This window comes from Pomacea canaliculata, linkage group LG4 (genome assembly GCF_003073045.1).
Source record: "Pomacea canaliculata isolate SZHN2017 linkage group LG4, ASM307304v1, whole genome shotgun sequence".
Taxonomy (NCBI): domain Eukaryota; kingdom Metazoa; phylum Mollusca; class Gastropoda; order Architaenioglossa; family Ampullariidae; genus Pomacea; species Pomacea canaliculata.
Window position 1 is genome coordinate 15789812 of NC_037593.1, and position 18926 is coordinate 15808737.

Consider the following 18926-nt stretch of genomic DNA (forward strand, 5'->3'; position numbering starts at 1 on the left):
CAGCTTTCTGCCATCCTTGTTGTGTTAGGAAATGCAGCTTACCGACTTAGAAAGTGTTGACGTTGCAGTGAAGTTTACGCATGCGCGAAGTTTAATACGATTTACATGGAAACGTTAATATGTCAGATGACTGGTCTCTGTTGTTTCCCAGGACACGAAGCCAGCGAGGGGAGTGCTGTCCAGTAAAAAGGTTTGTGCTCGAGACTTACCCCATCTACTTTCTAACAGGGTTTTATTTTTAATGATAATTTGACATAATTCAGGTCACGTGAGTCGAACAAGAAGAGTAAGAACAAAGAGAGAGGGTGAGAGAGAATTTCAATCTTTTTGCTTTTTTACTAGGAATATTTTGTAAACTGTTTGCAACGACCAATACAACCATACAGCCCTCGTGCCATGAATGTCATGAATACACTTACATGATAACAGCTTTGCCGTTGGCTTGACATCAAGTGTCGTGCCTCGTGTTGACAGGCCTGTAGGCGTGAATATCGAGGACGGACTTTTATGCAACCCTTAGAAAACAAAATTAAGCTTAGCCTAGTGAATTTAGAAAAGGACCCTTTCGTGCTCACAATGAGGCATCTGTTCATTCAAGATACTTAAGGGTGTATAAAGGTGTCGTGTCTCGGTGCTCATTGTTCTCACATAAAAAATACTTTTGAAACGAGAAATACAAATCGTTCTTCACGACTGTGGGTAGTGTCATGCACGGAGCTTTTTGTGGGCGATTTTTAAATTATTTACTTCGGGCGAGTGAAGGTAGAAGTACCCGCGGTGCATACTTTAAGAACGACCGACCAGTCGTCCCTGATTGCTATCCTGACCTGGGTGGCACGTTGCTAAGAGTGTAAAAGCTGGGAGGAAAAATAAAACTGGTGCAAGGTAGTAAAGCGAACCTTGTACCCTCAGCTCAGTGACAGGACAGCAGTGGTCAAGGATCATGTTTACTGGTGCATTGAACATTGATGGCGACCCTGTGAGACTTACAGACTTCCCAAACATCCATGACAAGTGTAACCAAGCCTGACCATGCAGGCAATCACAATATATATCATCTAGTGCTAACTGATCCTACTACTGTCAGGCTTGTGATTGACACAACAAACTACACCACATTAATTATACATGATAGATAAACATCAAGCAATTTCGTTCCGTGACTTCCTAATGGACTCTGTGCTGTTGGGAGTGATGGAAGAGTGGAAGAGATTTGAAAACTACAGTTTGCTTTCTTGGGATTGGGAGTATTTCAATCGCGGGTACAAATATACATAATGAATGAAGTAAATAAAAAGAATCGATTATCTCCCCTCCATGAATAATTTGTTGAATAAACAAATTCGCAGAAATCGGTTCCTAATAGGAATGGGGAGTTTGAATCCACGCACAGCGCAAAATTATGAAAGAAGTGTAAATGGAAGTAATTTCCTGGAAATCACTTTCTGCTCCGGTTGTTGATGTTGCTTTTAAGTAATAAAGTTTTGGATTGTATCCATTACACATACACACAGCATGCACATACCTGCAAGCACAAACCTTATCTGTAAGATAGGAAAAGAAAATAATGTAAGATACAAGTTTTAAAAAAATATCTTCCCACTTTGTTAGTCATGCGCTGCTATTCTATTGCAAATAAACAATTTTTTTTAATCGGAATGGAAAGGCGGTTTGTTCGGCAGAATGAAAGAGTATTAGTCAGCTGCTTTAGATATTATTCTCTAGCCCAACACAGGTGTGGCTTTCTTTCCTTGCGAATAGTTGAATTCTTTTCTTTGCAAACCGGGATTTGAAAAAATCAGAGACGTGGTTCATGCTTACTGGTTCTCGTGCAGGTTTTTCTTGTTTGTTTGGATGGTGGAGATTTGAATTGGTGGACATGGCCTTTCGTTTTTATATCACCACTGCGTTTGTTAAAACACCACAGGCTGTCACAGCTTCAAACCTATTTTCTCATAACCTGTCTTTTCCCGTCAGCATTAGGAAAACTTTTTGAAGTGAATTCATAACTCCCACCCGTGGTTTGGAGCAGACTAACATGTTCTACTGGTTGTTGTTTTGTAGTCGATGGCAGAAATGGTGTGGGGAAGGTTTTGAGGCCTATTTATACTTGTTGAGGCATATTTTCCTACTGGTACCCCACCTTTAAGTCCCCCTCACATAACTTCTTCCTGCAGTTTAGAGTTTTGATCAACATCTGGACTCCTGTACACTCATGACATGCTTGACTTGAAGAGGTCACGTGTCTTTGTCGCTAACATGGCGTCAACATGTCTGTCAGTTAGTTTAGTCGTTGTTGGTCCTTTGAGAACCCTAGGGCCGCAACAACACCTCGCCTGCGGACCGTCAGTAGGGCCCATGTGGTTCCGATGTCCTTTGCCTCGCTCTCTACTGCTTTGGTCCCTCAACTCTCCTCTTGCCCTGAGGGTTCCGGGCAAGTGTCTGTCCTGTCCAGCCACATTTGCACTTTCTACACATCTATCAACTAAACATTAATCGGACAATACCTAGCTTCCAATGAAGTACTCTCGTACTTGTATTTTCTGAACAGGAAGTGGCAAGGCAAAAATGTGACGACCGTTAGGACTGTCAGGGAAGTGGGGAAAGTGGAGACTGACGTTTCCTGATTGTTTGCCATTATTCTTGTTAAATTTGTCCTTCCTGCTGTTCGAAACTGAGTGTAGTAATGGAGACCCGATCTGATACAAATCTTTGCCCTGTCGACATTAACTTTAAACCCCTAGGGTGAGCTGAGCAACATGTTTGTAAACTTTACAATTGTTCTGATGAACCAAATTTAGAAACTCTTTTTTGAAGCACTAGCTCTGTGTCATTGAGATGCTGACGGGTTGTGAAACCCTGGGTTAATCAGTTTTATCTTATTTAAAACATAAACAGGTTGTCTTGTGCACTGTTTCTATAAAGCTGATTATTTAAATAAATTCATGGCTTAAAAGTTAGAAACATGTTCACAACTGGCTTTAAAAAATCTTTTGATTATAAATGGAAAAAGATGAAGAGTCGTGCACGATTGAGATAAGAATGCTGGAAATTTGTATTTGTGAACTTTTTGTTTGGTCACTAAGTGGGACGACATCGGGACTTGTTGAACATATTAATTGCCCCTCTACTTTCTTGATAAGAAATAGTCTGGATTGTAGGCAGTAAGAGGTGGCACTTGTTACCTGTGTTATACCTCGAGACGCAGGTATTGTGGGGCTGCTATGGACTTTATCTGCAGGAAGCTCTTGATGGTGGGTTATAAATTCTCCATGAATCAAGCGCTGTTTACAGCAAGATAATGACCCTTGCGTGTCTAGTAATCGTTCTGTTTTTAGCTTCAGTTTGAGAATAATGTTCACATAAAGCATTACCTATCCCTTCTCACACAGCCACACAATACATTCTTTGTCGTCATGCTCATGAACAGTTCCACGTATGATTGGGTCTGTGTGTATGTGTGTGTGTGTATGCGCCCGCCTTGAAATAATAACAATATTATGAAATACTATTCATATTATTAATGAATGTGACAGTTATCTAGAACTGTTAACATTCACTCAGTTGTCGTCGTTCACAGCTTGGACTGTCGTGTAAGATGTTCATGGAACCCCGCCCTTTGCTTTCTGCAACTCAATGTGAAATTCTTTCAGATCCCGCATTATTTCTTGGATATAGATGATAAGAGACTATTTAACGACCCACAAAAGCCCATATTTTTCATATTAACTGCTTCATTTTGAGATATTATTTTAAACCTCTGATCTGCCTGACGCAGACTACGACCCTCAGGTCTCGGTAGCTTACACACTGAGGTCGTAGGTCAGCTCAGGTTGACCGACCTGCACGCACGCAGGCCCCACCTTGCAAAGTATGAGGTCTTCCTTGGGTCATGCGTTGATATTTATCATTCGGCAAAATCTGCCAAAGGGCGATTCTCTCCAGTTACATAAAGTACATTTGGCAACCAAATGAAAAACAACTAAAAGTCGATGTTGACTACCGGCCCTGTGGCCGCACCCACATGAGAACACGACTCTGGCACTGAAAGTGGGTTGTCATAATAATAATAATAATAACAATATTAATAATAATAATAATAAAAAATGCTTTAACACACTTCTGAACCAATACTGTTACCTAGAGCAATAATAAATTATCTTAGTACTTATGTACAAAATCAATTTTTACCGGTGCACTCTGGTAGGTCTTTAATACGATATAATCGGCTAAAAGGAGAGAAAGAACAAAAATTGTTTGCTGTCATGCGTTAATTGTACAGCTAATGATAAGACAAGTAGTTTGCTGTTGGGTTGGGCTGCGTGATACTTCGTGTTACACAAGACTAAGGTTGGTTTGCGTGTGAGGACTTAAGCCAAGAATTTTAGCTCAACTTTAAAAAAAATTTTTGTTGTTGATTAAATCGTTCTAAAGCCAGCAAAAAACTTTGGCAGACTCTATAACATTCAATTAATTCAATAATAAAAAAAGCTTTTTTTTTAACAAGATCTTTAAAAGCTTTTACAGCTACAGTTGGAGTTCGCTCAGAGTGCGGCGAAATAAAAGAGAAGCTGTTGACATCCGGCTGTCGCCATCACATTATACGATCACCTTACAAACTCAAACTGCAGTCCACCCCAAGTAGAGCAGCACCTGACATCGGTGACGTGTTTGTCTGCGTGTGTGCGTGCTAGTGTGATGTGGAAGAGTCATAACCAAAAGCTTGAATGGTTGTTACAGCTCGGCAAGAGGGCCAATAAAAAGGTTTCCTCTCATCCGGCCGCCAATAAACCGGTCCTCGGGTTCCTTTCACACGGAATTATTCCATCCAGCCGACATCGAGCGTGCCTCGCTACGAGCACAGGAAAAAACAACAGACTTCGCACTAAATTCGAACAGGTCAGCCCATTGCAGGAGAACACCTGGTCCTTTGTTTATTTTTGAAACAAAGACAACTCCCTTCCTTAACCTGGAAAAAGCTAATCTTCGATCTACCAATAAACAGTCGTCTGGAGGTACAACCAGTCGACCAGGTACAACAATACGGAATATTTCATGAAACTACTTCGCAACCTTAACCACCTTGACACTGCTTGCTTCACTGATGTGTCGGCCTACCCACCAATCGCTCAGGTTTCCAGGTGTGTGTGACATCAGCTAAAGTGCGAGGGTTCGTTCATCTGGAGCACCTTCCTTGTGTTGTTTGCTTCTTTCGAAGGAGAGACGAAGCGCCTGTGGACAGCAAGGACCCAACAACACCCGTCTGAGCCTGATTCTTCCGCCGATAGTGTCTGTGTGAGGTGAGGCAAGAGCGGGTGGTTGTTATGACAGCGTTACAGCCTAGTCACACCCGTTTGTAATGGCGCTGTGATGAAGCGGGTATAGGCAGACCACGCTTCTCCTTCACTATCAAGCTCTGAAGTGACAGGCAAGTATTTCATCTCATTTATATTCTTGTGATTTACTATTTTCTATTCTATTTATTGTCTTTAAGATCTTAATTTCGAAAACGGACAACCGGTTAAGTGACGAACATTGAGACTATTACTACACACGGTTTCTATGTGTATAGCTCGAGGGGTAGAGCACAGGAATCCTTGAGGTTGGGTGAAGAGGCAAACACTGTAGTAAAGCCGGTTATGTAGGTCAGCCATCTCGCTACTGGATGCAGGTAGTCATGACTCACCTGTAACTGCGTCCTGATTTATAAAAATACTACTGTGAGTAGTTCGTCAGATTGTTACTGACTTTTAGTTATTATTTAGCTATTTTTGAGAATTTTCTTCTAAAGAACTGTAGCTACTATTTTAAGGAGACAACTGCTGCATTTAAAATGGGAATTTATTAAGAGTTGATGCATATTTCCTACATGACATCGTGTACATGTACCCACCTACCCACCATGAAGTCAGTTGACTGGGATCGCAGGTTATTAAGTTGTACTCGTCTGTACTTGCCCTGTGAGACCAAGCGTGACAAAGACAGTTTGTTTTGTGCCAAAGAATGTGTTCTTTCAGAACTACAGGTAAATCCTGTACCCTCGGGAATAGTCTTCAAGAGAATCGTGTTTCAACTTCTTTGTTTTCCTCTACAGGGATTTAAATAAGAACTGTGTAGTGTGCGTGCAAGGGTGATCAAGTATACTAGTATGTAACGGACACGTACACAGGATAGGTACAGGCTGGCGGTGGGGGGTAATTACTGACCGGGTGACGACCCCGTGACCTAAGGAGAGTGGGGGGAGGGTCGAGTAGCAACTGGATGTAGGTGCGCAGGTGTGTTTGGAGGGAAGGGGGGCGTGAAGGTCGGGTGAAGAGGCGAGTGGTCAGAGAGGGAGGGGACAGTACAGAGGTGGGAGTACCTTTCATGGAGAGTGCGAGTGTGTGGTGTAGAGGTTTCGCCATAGCCTATCGACTGTCTTTGGAGTAAAACTATTCAGAACCCACGAAAGTTTTGTGTTTTCTTGTGGAAAGATTGGGAGATCGACCGCATCTATCCTGCTACTCAAGTATGGATTCAATTTCATTCATATATATAAAATAGGAAATTTTGCTAACTAGATTTATGAGTGCCTGTGTGTGAGTGTTCTAAGTGATAAATTTATTTCAGAAAGCTGTAGTTGATTTTAAGCATGGTCTGTGTGTACTCCCTGTCCAGCCTACCCAGCATGCCCAGCTATGGCGATTCCCTGTGGCGGAGGAGAACAAGGTTGTGGCCGACCAAGTTGCAACGCTACGTCCGCACACGTCGCTGTCGCATGCTGCTGCTGTCTGCCGTGTTGCTGCTGTACTTGTTGCCGCTGTCTGTACGCACCATCAGTCATGTTGCCAGGGTAGGTCACCCATGTAACTCCACCCTATGTCAGCACGCCCACCCCTGGGGGGGGAGGAGGGGAGGGAATCAGGATGTTCAGAGTCCGGGTATTGTACCCACGCACGGCCGGGGTCTAACTTTCCGCTGTATATATTTTAAATATGACAGGCAAGTATTGCTAGTTTAAAACATGCGACATTCACATGGATTTTTAACTCTCTTATATTTGCGTCTCAAGGAAAGCAATTTAGCTCCGGGTACTCAGGCCTTAAACAAGATTTCCTCACTATGAGGAAAGTGAAATGAAACTTTAAAACTTTTAAATCCAGGTTTAAGTGGATTTGTCTTACATCATTTCACACTTGTTTCTTACTTTTTTTTTTCTCGGTCCTTCACCTACTCAAGTTTTACGACTGCCTTCGAATGTCGCAATCTGTTTACGAAAAAATTCCCCTTTTTCCTCATCCTCATTCCTTGCCCCAAGCCCTTCCCTCTTCTCAATGAGCTCCCAGGCTTAAATAAATCCAGAGACATAACTCATAAAGTGTGGGGTCGACAGGGGAGTGAAGTGCTGCTGTTTGTTTTGGGGGGAATAACACTGATCAGCATTGTTTCTAAGTAAACAAATCGATGCTGCCATGTATCGATCAAAGACTTCGACCGGTTCAAGCATGTTTCTGTTTCAGGTGTGCTTGTAGAGTTTGGGAAGTGTGGTCAATTATGTTAATGAAATTTAGGTGACTTTTACCTGTGCCGGTGTGTAGGTGGGTGGGTAGGTGGGTCGGGTAGGTATACAGTTAGTGTTAAGAGAGAGGGGTGGTGCGAGATATAATAAGGGTGCTGGTGGGGGGTATGTTTACAAATATTCATGTGTATAAATATGTGTGTATGAGGGTAAGCATTTGAGTAAAGCATATTAGCTAGTCTTTATGTGTGTGAGTGCACAGGTGTGATCTATATTTACCTTAGAGGATTTATAGTAATTACATCAAAGCCTTTATATTCTAACAATTAAAATGTTGTTGAGCTTGTCTTCTTTCTTATATGCGAAATATTTACTAAAAGTAATTTTAAAAAATAGAGACAAGTTATTTTCCCTTTGAAACAAAGAGTTCTGCTTGCTGAGGGTGTTACAACATGACTACTAGACATCATGTATGTCCTCCAAGACCGCGTGTCAGTGGAAGCTCACAACATTTATAAACTAGGGGTCCACATAGAAATACACTTCAAAAGCTGCAGTCTTGAGAGACCCTTTGACATTATACAATGTACTTTATCATGCGTGTCCAGTGTCTGAGCGCGTGTCTGCTTATATAAAGAGCTTTTTGTTGGTGGGCTGGTAGGTGGGTTTTTTAAATTTTTTTTTTTCGGCATGGTTCACAACCTGTTCTGACAGTCGACCCGCCTTTAATCTTTTCCGGTCTGAATAGCACATCAGGTGGTGCCCACCTTTGCCACAAGTACTGATTGCGAAAGATTTATTTATTTATTTTTTTTTTTTGGACTGGCAATGGCGTTATTAGCATCATTAAGACTGCGTCTGTATACACAGGTGTCTCGACACAAATCTCACCGTAACTTGTGTTCCAGAAAATGTTTGTTCTGTTTCATTGTCCTTAACTAACGTGGCTGCGATCAAACAAGTGTGGAAGTTAAAAGAAGTAGAACAATATAAGAATGTTAGGTCCTACCGTTTCAAAATACATTCCTGCAAATTGTAGTTCATTGTTTATTATTGCAATTCCAAATTAAAGAAGAGCACGAGCGAAAAAAACAGTGCACACACACACACTCTGATATTTTATGACATTATATAATTTAATATAATGTTCAATGGAATATCATAAAATCCTAGATACACTATGTAGGTGAAGTTTATTAATCTATGTTCATTTCATCGCTGTAAAAACCTAGGATAAAATATTGAAGATGATAATTTGTGACTTTTCAGACCATCGTCATTTCCTGTGAAAGCGATGGCAAGTCTCTGAGCTTCAGACGATCTCTGCAGTTTGTCGACAGGGAATTCGAGACCAGACCAAAGCCTTCGTGCCTCATGGAATCATCCTCATTAATGGGTAATTAGCTAATAGTTCCGGTATTTAATCAGAACATTTTATGGGCCACTCAGACCCGTGGTAATGACCCTTTCATTCCGTGACATTATTTTTTTTCTCTCTCTATCTGTCCATATGTCCTCTTCTCATCAAATGTGTTTCTCTATCACTCCTGCAATTTATATATTTTTTCTCATCTATTTATTTCTTTATTTTGCTGTCTGAACTTTCCACATTGTTGTAAATAGTAGGTTCTTGCTTCTCTCAGGCTCAGTATGTCTCTAGGCATTATGGCTGTTGTGAAGCAGGCGTGACTACACGTAATGAACTAAGAGCGGCTTACCTGGCTGTGCACCTGCCTCCTGGCTGTTCGCATATTCGATTCTGGGCCTTTAATGCTAGAGTAACTGTTGCCTAGCAACAAGTCTTCATCTTGCCAGCCTCTAACGTGTTCTGAATATTTCTGTGTTAGCAAACACCTGAACCCCCACTCCCTTTTCTTTCTTTCTTTTTTTTTTTTTTTTTTGTTGTTTACTTAACGTTTTCTCCTTAAATGAAGGAAAGTCTCAGTGTGGAGACAGATTTAAATACATTCACATATAACATGGATTCAAGTCTGAATTTATTTGTCCTCTCACCGAGACAACTTTCAACACTTGAAAATATAATCAGGATTTTTTGAGCAAATCAGACAAAGTGGACTTTGAAATAATCAGCTGCCACACAATGAAGTCGATTGTCGGAGGATTAACTTCCAAGTGTCCATGCCACGGCAATCTAGTTACCTGTAAGAGGTGCCACACCCAACTAGAAATGACTAAGCCCACCCCTAGGTGATCGTCAGTAGAGCCAGCTGACACTAGGACAATCCACCCACTGGTCAGCTTTTAGCAGAGGTTAATTAACAGGTGGAGCGATACACAGGTGAACGGTTCAGGTAGAAAAAGGTAGACTTCGCAGCACCCGTAAGAACCTGTAGTACCAGGCCTCAAGTGTCAACACTTTACATTTCAAGGGCCAGCACTTGAGCCTGATACGCCCAAAATCCTATCAAGCCCCTCCAAAACAAACAAAAAATTCTAATTTAAGCGCAGTAGTCGTTCAAAGCATGTATCACGCATCTAAAAAGTCTCGGCGCAAGGGATTGGCTACAATTTACATGAAGGATGTAATTATTATACGGGTACAACTCAACTCTTCAGGAATGCGTCTACCCGTCTTGAGTGGGTAACAACTTTGGCCACTAGAGCCTGTCGATGGGATTGTCAAAAGGTGACACCCTGCAGACAGGATCCCATTGTCACAAGAAACAATCGTCTGATAAACGTTGATGACAGGTTAAAGGTTAAGGTAGTCCTGAACCAGGTCGGTCGTTGCGGAGCAATGTGTTGGAGACTGCATTTATCGCGAGGCCAGGATTATCTTCTATCTCGCTCTGACGCTCGTGGTCCTCCTACACCAGGAACAGGTAACGTCTGCGCATGCGCGTCTTTTGCCGGACACGAATAATTATCTCGCGCGATCGTGACACCCGCCCTCGGGCGTACAACCCGAGAATTTGCATTAAGTGAATCATTAAAATACAGTGAATTTTGAGGGGCGGGCAAGGAACTGCCCTTACGGGGTAGACAGGACACATACGAGTACACTACGGGATAGAAACATGTGCTTCCACCCGCGACATGCATGTCTGTACTCCGGTGACTCAGGAAAGTGTCAGGCAAGCTGGGCGGGTACACGTTGACACACAATGGTGAAAGTATGGCTTGCTCCAAACCCGCAAGCTAAATTTGAAGTTTATAATTTTTCATGGGCCGCGAATGATGTTATAAATATGCAAATGGTTCTTACCAGAGAATAGGTTCTTTATCCCTGCAATACAGGTAAGGTATCCCCTCCTAGTCGACACCTGGAAAATTACGATGCAGGTGTCACTGTGAGGTCAGAAGGAGTGGGTATCAGTCTACGACGCCAGTGCTTTATGCTCCCTTATAAGGATTGCTGGATTATTGTTAGATTGAATTTCTTATTTAAAAGTTGAAATTTCTTGTGAAAAAAAAAGAAGTTACACCATGTATACGTTGCACTTTTTTGGAATAATTAAATAACATAAAGCGCTATGTAAAGCTTGTAAATTAGTTGTAAACAACACATTTGAGAGGTTCTCAGGGGGATAAACGATTTTCCCGTTCCTCCAACGGTCCGGTGATGTAACGGTTAATTAACGCCTGTCACCAATACAGTGAGGGCTGGCTGTCCTGGGTTCAGCTCTCGTCTCGGGCACGCTGTTCTTTCTCTGCATGTGGCATCTGTTTACAGGGCTTGTAAACCTTGTCAGGATGTAGCCCTAGCTGCTGGCTGGGTGTGAAACACCAATCCCCTCCCCACCCATCACCCCGTTCCTCCAAAACCTTGCGAGCCTACGAAGGGCGCAGGAAAGCAGACACAGTTGACTGTACTGATGAAGAAAGACACTATTGACCTCACTGCTTGCTAGGGGGGAGGTGAATCATCATGTCGGTATTTGAGCTTTGAGGAGACACGGCAGGTGATACAGGATACTCAAGTGTCACACCTTTGTGGGACTCAGGGTAGGGATGTTAGGGCAACGTTCTGCGAGTAGGAGCATGACCTCTCACCCCACCAGGGTCCCTAGGAACAAAAGTTCAAAATTAGGGCGGTCCAATACAAGCAAATAAACTATTTTACTGCGGTTCTGTAAGAAAGTCGGCTGGGCTTTTTTGTCTTTCGAACAAGTGATAGGAGTTGATGTGGTTCGGGTGGCTAAGGACAGAAAATAACAGGTAGTTGTTTTGTACACCCCAGTCTTGACTACCGTTTTCTGTTCTTCATTTTTTTTTAAAGTCTAACGTGGTTTTATTGGCGTCCTCATTGGCATAGTCTCGTGCTTGTCGACTAATGCGTTTGCTTATTTTTCTCTCTTGCCCGACCTCGATTAGCAGTTAGGTAACGCAGAATGCTGTCCTCGCATACCTCGCCTGTCTGCTGTTTAGCTCTTTCATGCAAAGAATCACGAGAGATGCACCTGGAGGAGTAAAGGTCGTCCCCTGACCTTTTCAGGTCGTTGATTAGCGACCGCACTTACTCTAGGACAGCTGTATTTTCCTTCGCCGCCTTTACCTTCCCTACCCCACTAAGGAGTCGGGTACCCCGCTGGTCGACTAGTTGAAGTTTGTTGTACTACACAGCAGCAGAATAAGCAACATCGTGTAGTCTGTCGGTGACATCCATGAAAATAGAATTTATAGAGCGTGTCAAGACTACGAACATCTACCAGGAAGAAGAACTTTGTTATGATTCAACTTTCTGTACTCTAGATACCATCGAGGACATCTGATCTCTTTCCTGACAAGTGAAGGCAAAGGTCGAGGTGTGAATTTTAAGAGATCCTTCTCGCCTAAAGACTTATAGCAATAACACGGCGTAACCCTTTCACTTTTAAATATTTACACAATAAGGAGGACTGAAGGATTCACTTCACGACAGAGCAGATTTAACGCTTGATGGTCGCCGGGTGGCTATAATTTCATATCTGTATGTGACACCCGTTCACAGGGCAAGCCGTCGGGAGCTCTCTCCGTATACCCCCTCTCCTCTCCCCTCTCTCCAACCAACTTTTCTCTTTCTCTCTCTCATCATAGCGCGAGATCACTTCTAGGTGGAAGAAGCACTTTCCTACATAAAGGTTGCGCTAAACAGGGGAGGTAAGAGCGGTAGTAACTCAGAGTAATGATTGTAAATTGAAATTGTTGTCTCCCTTTAAAATAGATGTGCTCGCATTACAACATACGTTTGGAGTGCTTGATACAAAAACTAGGTTATCCTGTTAATTATGAAAGAACAAAGATGGACAATGATGAGAATAAAAGTACAAAATATGGTAAAGACAAATAGATAACAGACAACAACAAACATCAACAAAGGGTTTTCGACGTGAGAGACTTATCAAGTGGATAGGCAGGAGAGAGAGGGAAAGGTTAGCAGTGAACAGTGTTCAATCATAGCGGCTTACGACCTTTCTATGCGATGTGCAGTGATAGCTGTAACCACCAACCACAGAGTACAGAGAGGACGTCGTCATCGTCACGTGGTCTGGCAAGCCATCATCTTTCAACCTTAGGTTTTATGTGTCTTGGAGCATCATGTCAAGGACAATATAGCAACACAAGTTTATCACTAGTGTCTGCAGTCAACAGCAGCTGCAGCAGCACTGTCCGCTGCGCCTCGTGACCTTATGGCATCATAAAAAGCCCACTAACGAAACGCAGTTTATTTCATGTCATCAAACCCTTGTTGACCTGCTGACCTCTATAGGTCAACAGCCTCTCCTGAGGAGGAGAATGCCGAGAACAGGACATCTGCTGCGATCGCTTTACTGCATGCCCTATCCATCCCATCCCCACCCCACCATCATCATCCCACCCACACACACACCATCCTCCTGCAGTCTTGTCTGAGCACTGGAGTCTCCAGTAAACCCTGGCTGCTGTGTGCTCAGACGAAAGCTAACAAAACCAAGATATTGTCTGGTCGTTAGGACGAAAGAATCGTTAATTGTAAGAAGTAACCCCGACAATAGTTTTTTTTGTCTGTCTTACCTCCGACGCATTACCTCCGAAAATGTGTTTACATGAAACTGTTGTTTTCTGCACGTTTTGTTGTTGTCCGCGGTGGACCGATGATAAAAGTGCTTGCAATAAAATCCGCATTTATCGTGGCTTGACTGTTTCGCAACATTTTATATCTCGGACTGTTTCATTTTCTTTATGAGGGAATGTAAGAGGACTTACTTACCATAATATATTTTCACTTGTGACTCGGCCCAAACCACCAACCATCAGTCTTATGTTTTGTAAATTGTGATTTTTATGTTATCTTAATGGTTAAAGATTTTTCTTCCATGCCATGGATTTTATTTGCATTCATCTTTCCGTGATGAATGATTCATTTCAAATAGATTCTTTCTTAATTTACTTTTTGTGAGTATACGAATAATTGCATTTGAATGTAAACAAAACTATAACGCTTTTCTTCTCTTTGTCTTGCAGGCAAAATTACTATCGACCCACGGGCCTGGAAGGCAACCTCACGATGTCCGAAGTGGAGGCAACTCACTCTGACGTTTCTTCTGGCGGAGAGTGGAGTCCCTTGCACTGCTCTGCACGTGATCGCGTGGCCATCATCATCCCCTACCGCAATCGTCTGTCGCAGCTGCCAGTACTCTTTCATTACCTCCTCCCCATTCTCAAGCAGCAGCTCCTGCACTTCCAGATTTTCCTAGTTGAGCAACATGGTGACAAGCTCTTTAACAAAGGGCGCATCATGAACGCCGGCTTTCTGGAGGCCATGAAGATTTTTCCAGACTTCCGGTGCGCTGTCTTCCATGACGTCGACCTCCTGCCGGAGGACGACCGAATCTCCTACAGCTGCCCGGATATGCCTCGCCACCTGTCGGTCGGCGTGAACGAATTTAAGTACAAGCTGCCCTACCCGTTTCTGGTTGGGGGCGTGCTGAACATGCTCGCAGAACATTTCGTCACCGTGAACGGGTACTCGAACCAGTTCTGGGGATGGGGCGGTGAGGACGATGACATGGCTTCAGGATAATCCATTCTGGCCTGGAGATCGACAGGCCATCAGACGAAATTGCTCGCTACTACATGCTGGAGCATCCTAAAGAGAAGGCCAACGCCTCGATGCTGGAAAGGAAATGGTTGATCCACACCACCTTGACCAGACGGTGTGAGGACGGTCTTAACAGCTTGCGGTACAAAGTGACTTCTCTCAGCAGCTTACCTCTATTTACCTACATCAAGATAGATGTGGGCGAGAAGGAACAGCTAGTCCTGCCATGGTGGGGGACATTGTGGGTGTGGTTTATGGAGTAGGACTAAACCTCCCTGCATCCTGCCGCAGCTTTCGTCCCGTCAATGTCGGTGATGACTTTGTAGATGGACTAAGGAGTCATCTAACACCCGTGTTTGAGTGCAGTCAGGCGGGGATAAAATTCATCTTGCATAGGATAATCTAGTTGCATTGACTTTGTACATCACTCTTTAAATTTGTTTGCTTTTTATTTAATTTTTTTGCTTATTTTGCTTGCTTGTTTTTTGGTGATTTTTTTTTGTTTTTTTTTTTTTTTTGCCAACTGTCAGCACAAAAGCATCTCTCTCTCTCTTGATGGCAAACCAAATGAACATATTTTTGTACTGCACGCGTACTTCTTTTTTTTTTTTTTGTCATGCCATTCTTTCATCACGAAGACTCACGAAAGCTCAAAATAGCCAAAGTCGCCATTATTCTCATCATAGTCGTCGCTATTGTCATCATTATATTTATCATTATCATTAACGTCTTCATCCTAATCGTCGTGATAGTTTTCACGGGTACTTTTATCAATCCGTCCATTCCATCCGTCCACTGTAACTCTTGTGCCTAAAGTTCATCTAAGTAACCTAATGTTCGAGCGTGAGTACCCGTATGCATGTGGATATCAATGAGAGAGAGAGAGTGTGTGTGTCTCTAAGCTAGGAGCTTCTAGGTCCGGTGGATCAACAGTTAAGATCGGGTGTCATGAACACTGTGAGGAATTCTGGTGTTGAGGACACGTTGATCTTTTCTGCATTTGATCAGGTCGCCGGATGCTTGGGGTAAAAGCATCAATCCTCCCTCCGACTATTGTAAAGAAATTGTCAATCACCACGGCAATATATCAGCATTAATCATAGTGCATTGTCTAACTGGGAAATGATCAGCATGTGTGGTCTAATTATCAGTGACACCGGAAATCAATCAGAGAATATGAACTAATAATCATCGAGTGATAAATTGTGTGTAAATGGCGTGTCCTAGTAACCTTCCAGACTGAAAACATAGAACTGTCCGTATAATTTACAGCAAGAATATACCAAGCTTAGCCAATTTTTGCATGTTTTGAGTACTCCGACTATCCACCAGACGAAGACCTTCATTCTTTATCTTTCTGTGCAATCTGTTCAAAGAATTTGACAGACTGAAAACTTCGATCTTGATTTTCTCTGTGAGTCATCTGAGTAATTTACCAGTGTGGGGCTACACCTCAAAGTCCTCGCTGAACATCTTTCACGGACAGCCCAACGAAAAGGAATTTATTGTCTTTTTTCGTAAAGACTTATTATATTTCTGCACTCATCAAGCATTTGGTCCGCATAGTGTAGTCATTCCAAACAATGTTACATGTTTGATATTCTACCTACGCAGGTTTTTAAACTCTTCATACTGTGCATGGCAGATACTCTAGGCACATCTTTAGAAATTTAAATTCTTCTGATGGTTTTTTTTTTTTCTTTCTGTTTTCGACCGAACGATGAATATTTGAAATGCCTGTAGTGATGTTGAGATTATGCCAAGCACATTTCCTTGTTATTCAGTTCATTGTCGTTATTGCGTAACCTGATATAGCAATGGCAATCGACGAGTGTTAGTTAAGATTTACGATCATTACATGCTTCGGACCGAAAAGGTCGTCGGAATCCCTCATCCGGTAGCCCTGCTTGATGAATTGTTTCTTCACTGTCAGGAACACGTGACTTGGCAACTTCAGAACGGAGTTTTCACGTGTTCTGGCTGGCAAATCTGAAACAAGGAAAGGGCGAAGATAATCTTAGTCCCCTTTTTGTTTTCTTGTCCTTTATCAATGTCTTCCATGTCTTTTAGTGTGTGTAGTTCATCGGCGGGAAGAGAAAGTTGGAAGGAGGCTGGTGGTTACTTTCAATAATGTCGTGGACAAGGGGCTCCACTCTAGCTATTTCGTAGTTCACTGGATACATCTATAAAACATAGTCGACATGTCGTAGCAGCGTAGCAACTGTGACGTCCCAGTAAAGACCCCGGATGCAGTGTGTTCGAGAGGATGCACACCGTTAGTGTATCTATCCTCTTAGTGTACGTAGCGGGTTCAGGTCTGGTGAGTGTCTGACGGAGAGGACGCGTCAAGTTTGATGGGATTCAGTGGTGCAACGATTCTGAAGTTCACTTGTCCAAGATGTCATGAGACCGCAGCACAATGACGCCGAGCTGGCTGACCTGCTGCGGTCAAAGTCATAAAGGTCATCTGCCCCTTATTTTCCCCGCCCCCTTCTTCATACCCACCAGATAAATTCTACCCTCATCCCCCTATCTCCTGAGTCCCTAGCCGACGACCGTTTGGGATATTTTAGCTTTTATCGTTGGGTCATGTCAATTGACGACTCGTTTGTCACCCAATCTATTCAGATTGTCCGAGGTTTTCAATGCTATCTAAACTTCTCAGGTCTGTTTGTTCAGAGTCAGAGGCGAACTTTGACCTATAGACAGCAAAGGTACAGTTTGCGTGCTTCTTGCCTAAGTCAAGATGTAAAACAGAGCCTACTACTGAACCCCTCGCGATGACTCTTCGGGAACTGGTACAGGAGTGTTTGTCGCATTGTTCATACGTAACATGACCGTGAGCTCCGTTCGTCTTCTAAAAATATGAATACCGGCAAAACGTGCATGCATAGACTATACATACATGCAATACAAATCATGACATGAACGACCTAAGAGAGTATTCTCAAGTATTAACAAGAAGACAAACGTTGACTCAGTCCAGTCCTGGCCGAGCGTTCTCACTCTCCCTCGCCAAACCTTCGTGCTTACGGGCCGACCTCGGAGGTCATTATAGGATAAAGTACACAGACAACCCTGTTCAACCTAACTCCACACAGTGCAATCTGTCAGATAGTCAGCTATCCTAGTCTGGCTAGCCTTCCCACGACATCTAATACCTTCATTTCAATTTTTCATATTTTATTTAACCGTTCTGATATATTATTTTATCTTGCATTAACATGGCATTTAGGCTTTAATAGTGGATTTTGTAAACTTGTATCTAATTAAACTGCCGTAAGGCTAGTATTTTCCAGCCACGCAGCGCAACACTTGTTTATTTACAACTCAATTATTTTTTTTTTCCTACTTATTATCTGAATCTCCCCGACCTATCTTTGTGGTTACAATTGATTGATGTACCTAGGTTTTGTTCTCATACTGACATTCATTGGAGAATACAGTATTAAATTAGATGGAAATCAAATGTTTGTAACATTATGCTTAGTGCTATCTGGGCAATATGCATTATTACTTTAAACATTCCCACTACTGAATTTTTCATTGCTCTGTGTGTGTTAGGAGGAGCAGGTAAATCAGAAAGTAATCGAGTCACGTGGTTGGTGAGAGAGATACAAAAGACAGCAACATTATACACTAGCACCGGAGGAGAAACTCTTTACTCTATACCATCCATACTTTCTGGTTTGTCTGTGAGAGGAGGACTAGACTGTATTTTCTCGAGACTAGGAAGTAGGATTAGAAGTGTAGACGTTAGTTGTACTGAGGGATGATTCCCTCCCCTGCTCTGTTACGTCATGAGTATGGACGTTATCGCTTTTTGAACCTTCCTTCTCCTTCCTCTTACCCAGAATGTGTACAACGAGTGTCCCTTTACTCCTTCTACACCCAACAGGTACCCCGCAGTCCGGAGTTAGCAAACACACCGAGGTAGACAGGCAAACAGACCAGGTCAAACATCTAATAGCAAATCTCTTTTCATACAAACTATTGCAATAGATATATCTACGTTGAAGTTTTCAGTACTGATTGTGATATTGCTTGTGATGTGTACTTCAACTATAATGTGATTGATCCTTTCTATTGTACTAGTTTGCTCAACTTGAAGCGTGAATCCGAGACAACTTTCTAATGACGATCTTGCAACAGAAGATCGAGAAGAAAATGTTTTGGAATACAAAAACCAAGAAAAATGTTTTGGAATTGTTCGTTGTTTATTCATGAGAGAGTATTTGTGAATTTTCTCATGAGTGCAAGTATTTGCATTTGAAATGTGCGTTTATGTTTGTGTCTGTGCGCCGTTACCCTTGTGGATACAATGCACTGCGCATGCGTGAAAGAGTTCAGGACGAGGACGCTAGTCTGCAGGGGTCAGATTATGAATCCAGACCAGGGTAAAGATCG

At 42.6% G+C, this 18926-nt stretch overlaps 1 protein-coding gene and 1 long non-coding RNA gene across 2 annotated transcripts; both read left to right on the forward strand.

Moving 5' to 3' along the window:
• Nucleotides 1-17: 17 nt before the first annotated feature.
• On the forward strand, nucleotides 18-4864 carry LOC112561918. Its single transcript, XR_003098744.1, has 2 exons — nucleotides 18-190; nucleotides 4741-4864. It is a non-coding gene; the product is annotated as an uncharacterized LOC112561918 (long non-coding RNA).
• A 626-nt stretch (nucleotides 4865-5490) lies between these two features.
• LOC112561917 (beta-1,4-N-acetylgalactosaminyltransferase bre-4-like) lies at nucleotides 5491-18719 on the forward strand. Its single transcript, XM_025234773.1, is given in 5 exon segments — nucleotides 5491-6508; nucleotides 6658-6832; nucleotides 8768-8894; nucleotides 13943-14501; nucleotides 14504-18719. Coding segments are annotated over 2 exon segments (795 nt in total). The 5' UTR covers nucleotides 5491-6508; nucleotides 6658-6832; nucleotides 8768-8894; nucleotides 13943-13985; the 3' UTR covers nucleotides 14783-18719.
• The last annotated feature ends 207 nt before the right edge of the window (nucleotides 18720-18926 follow it).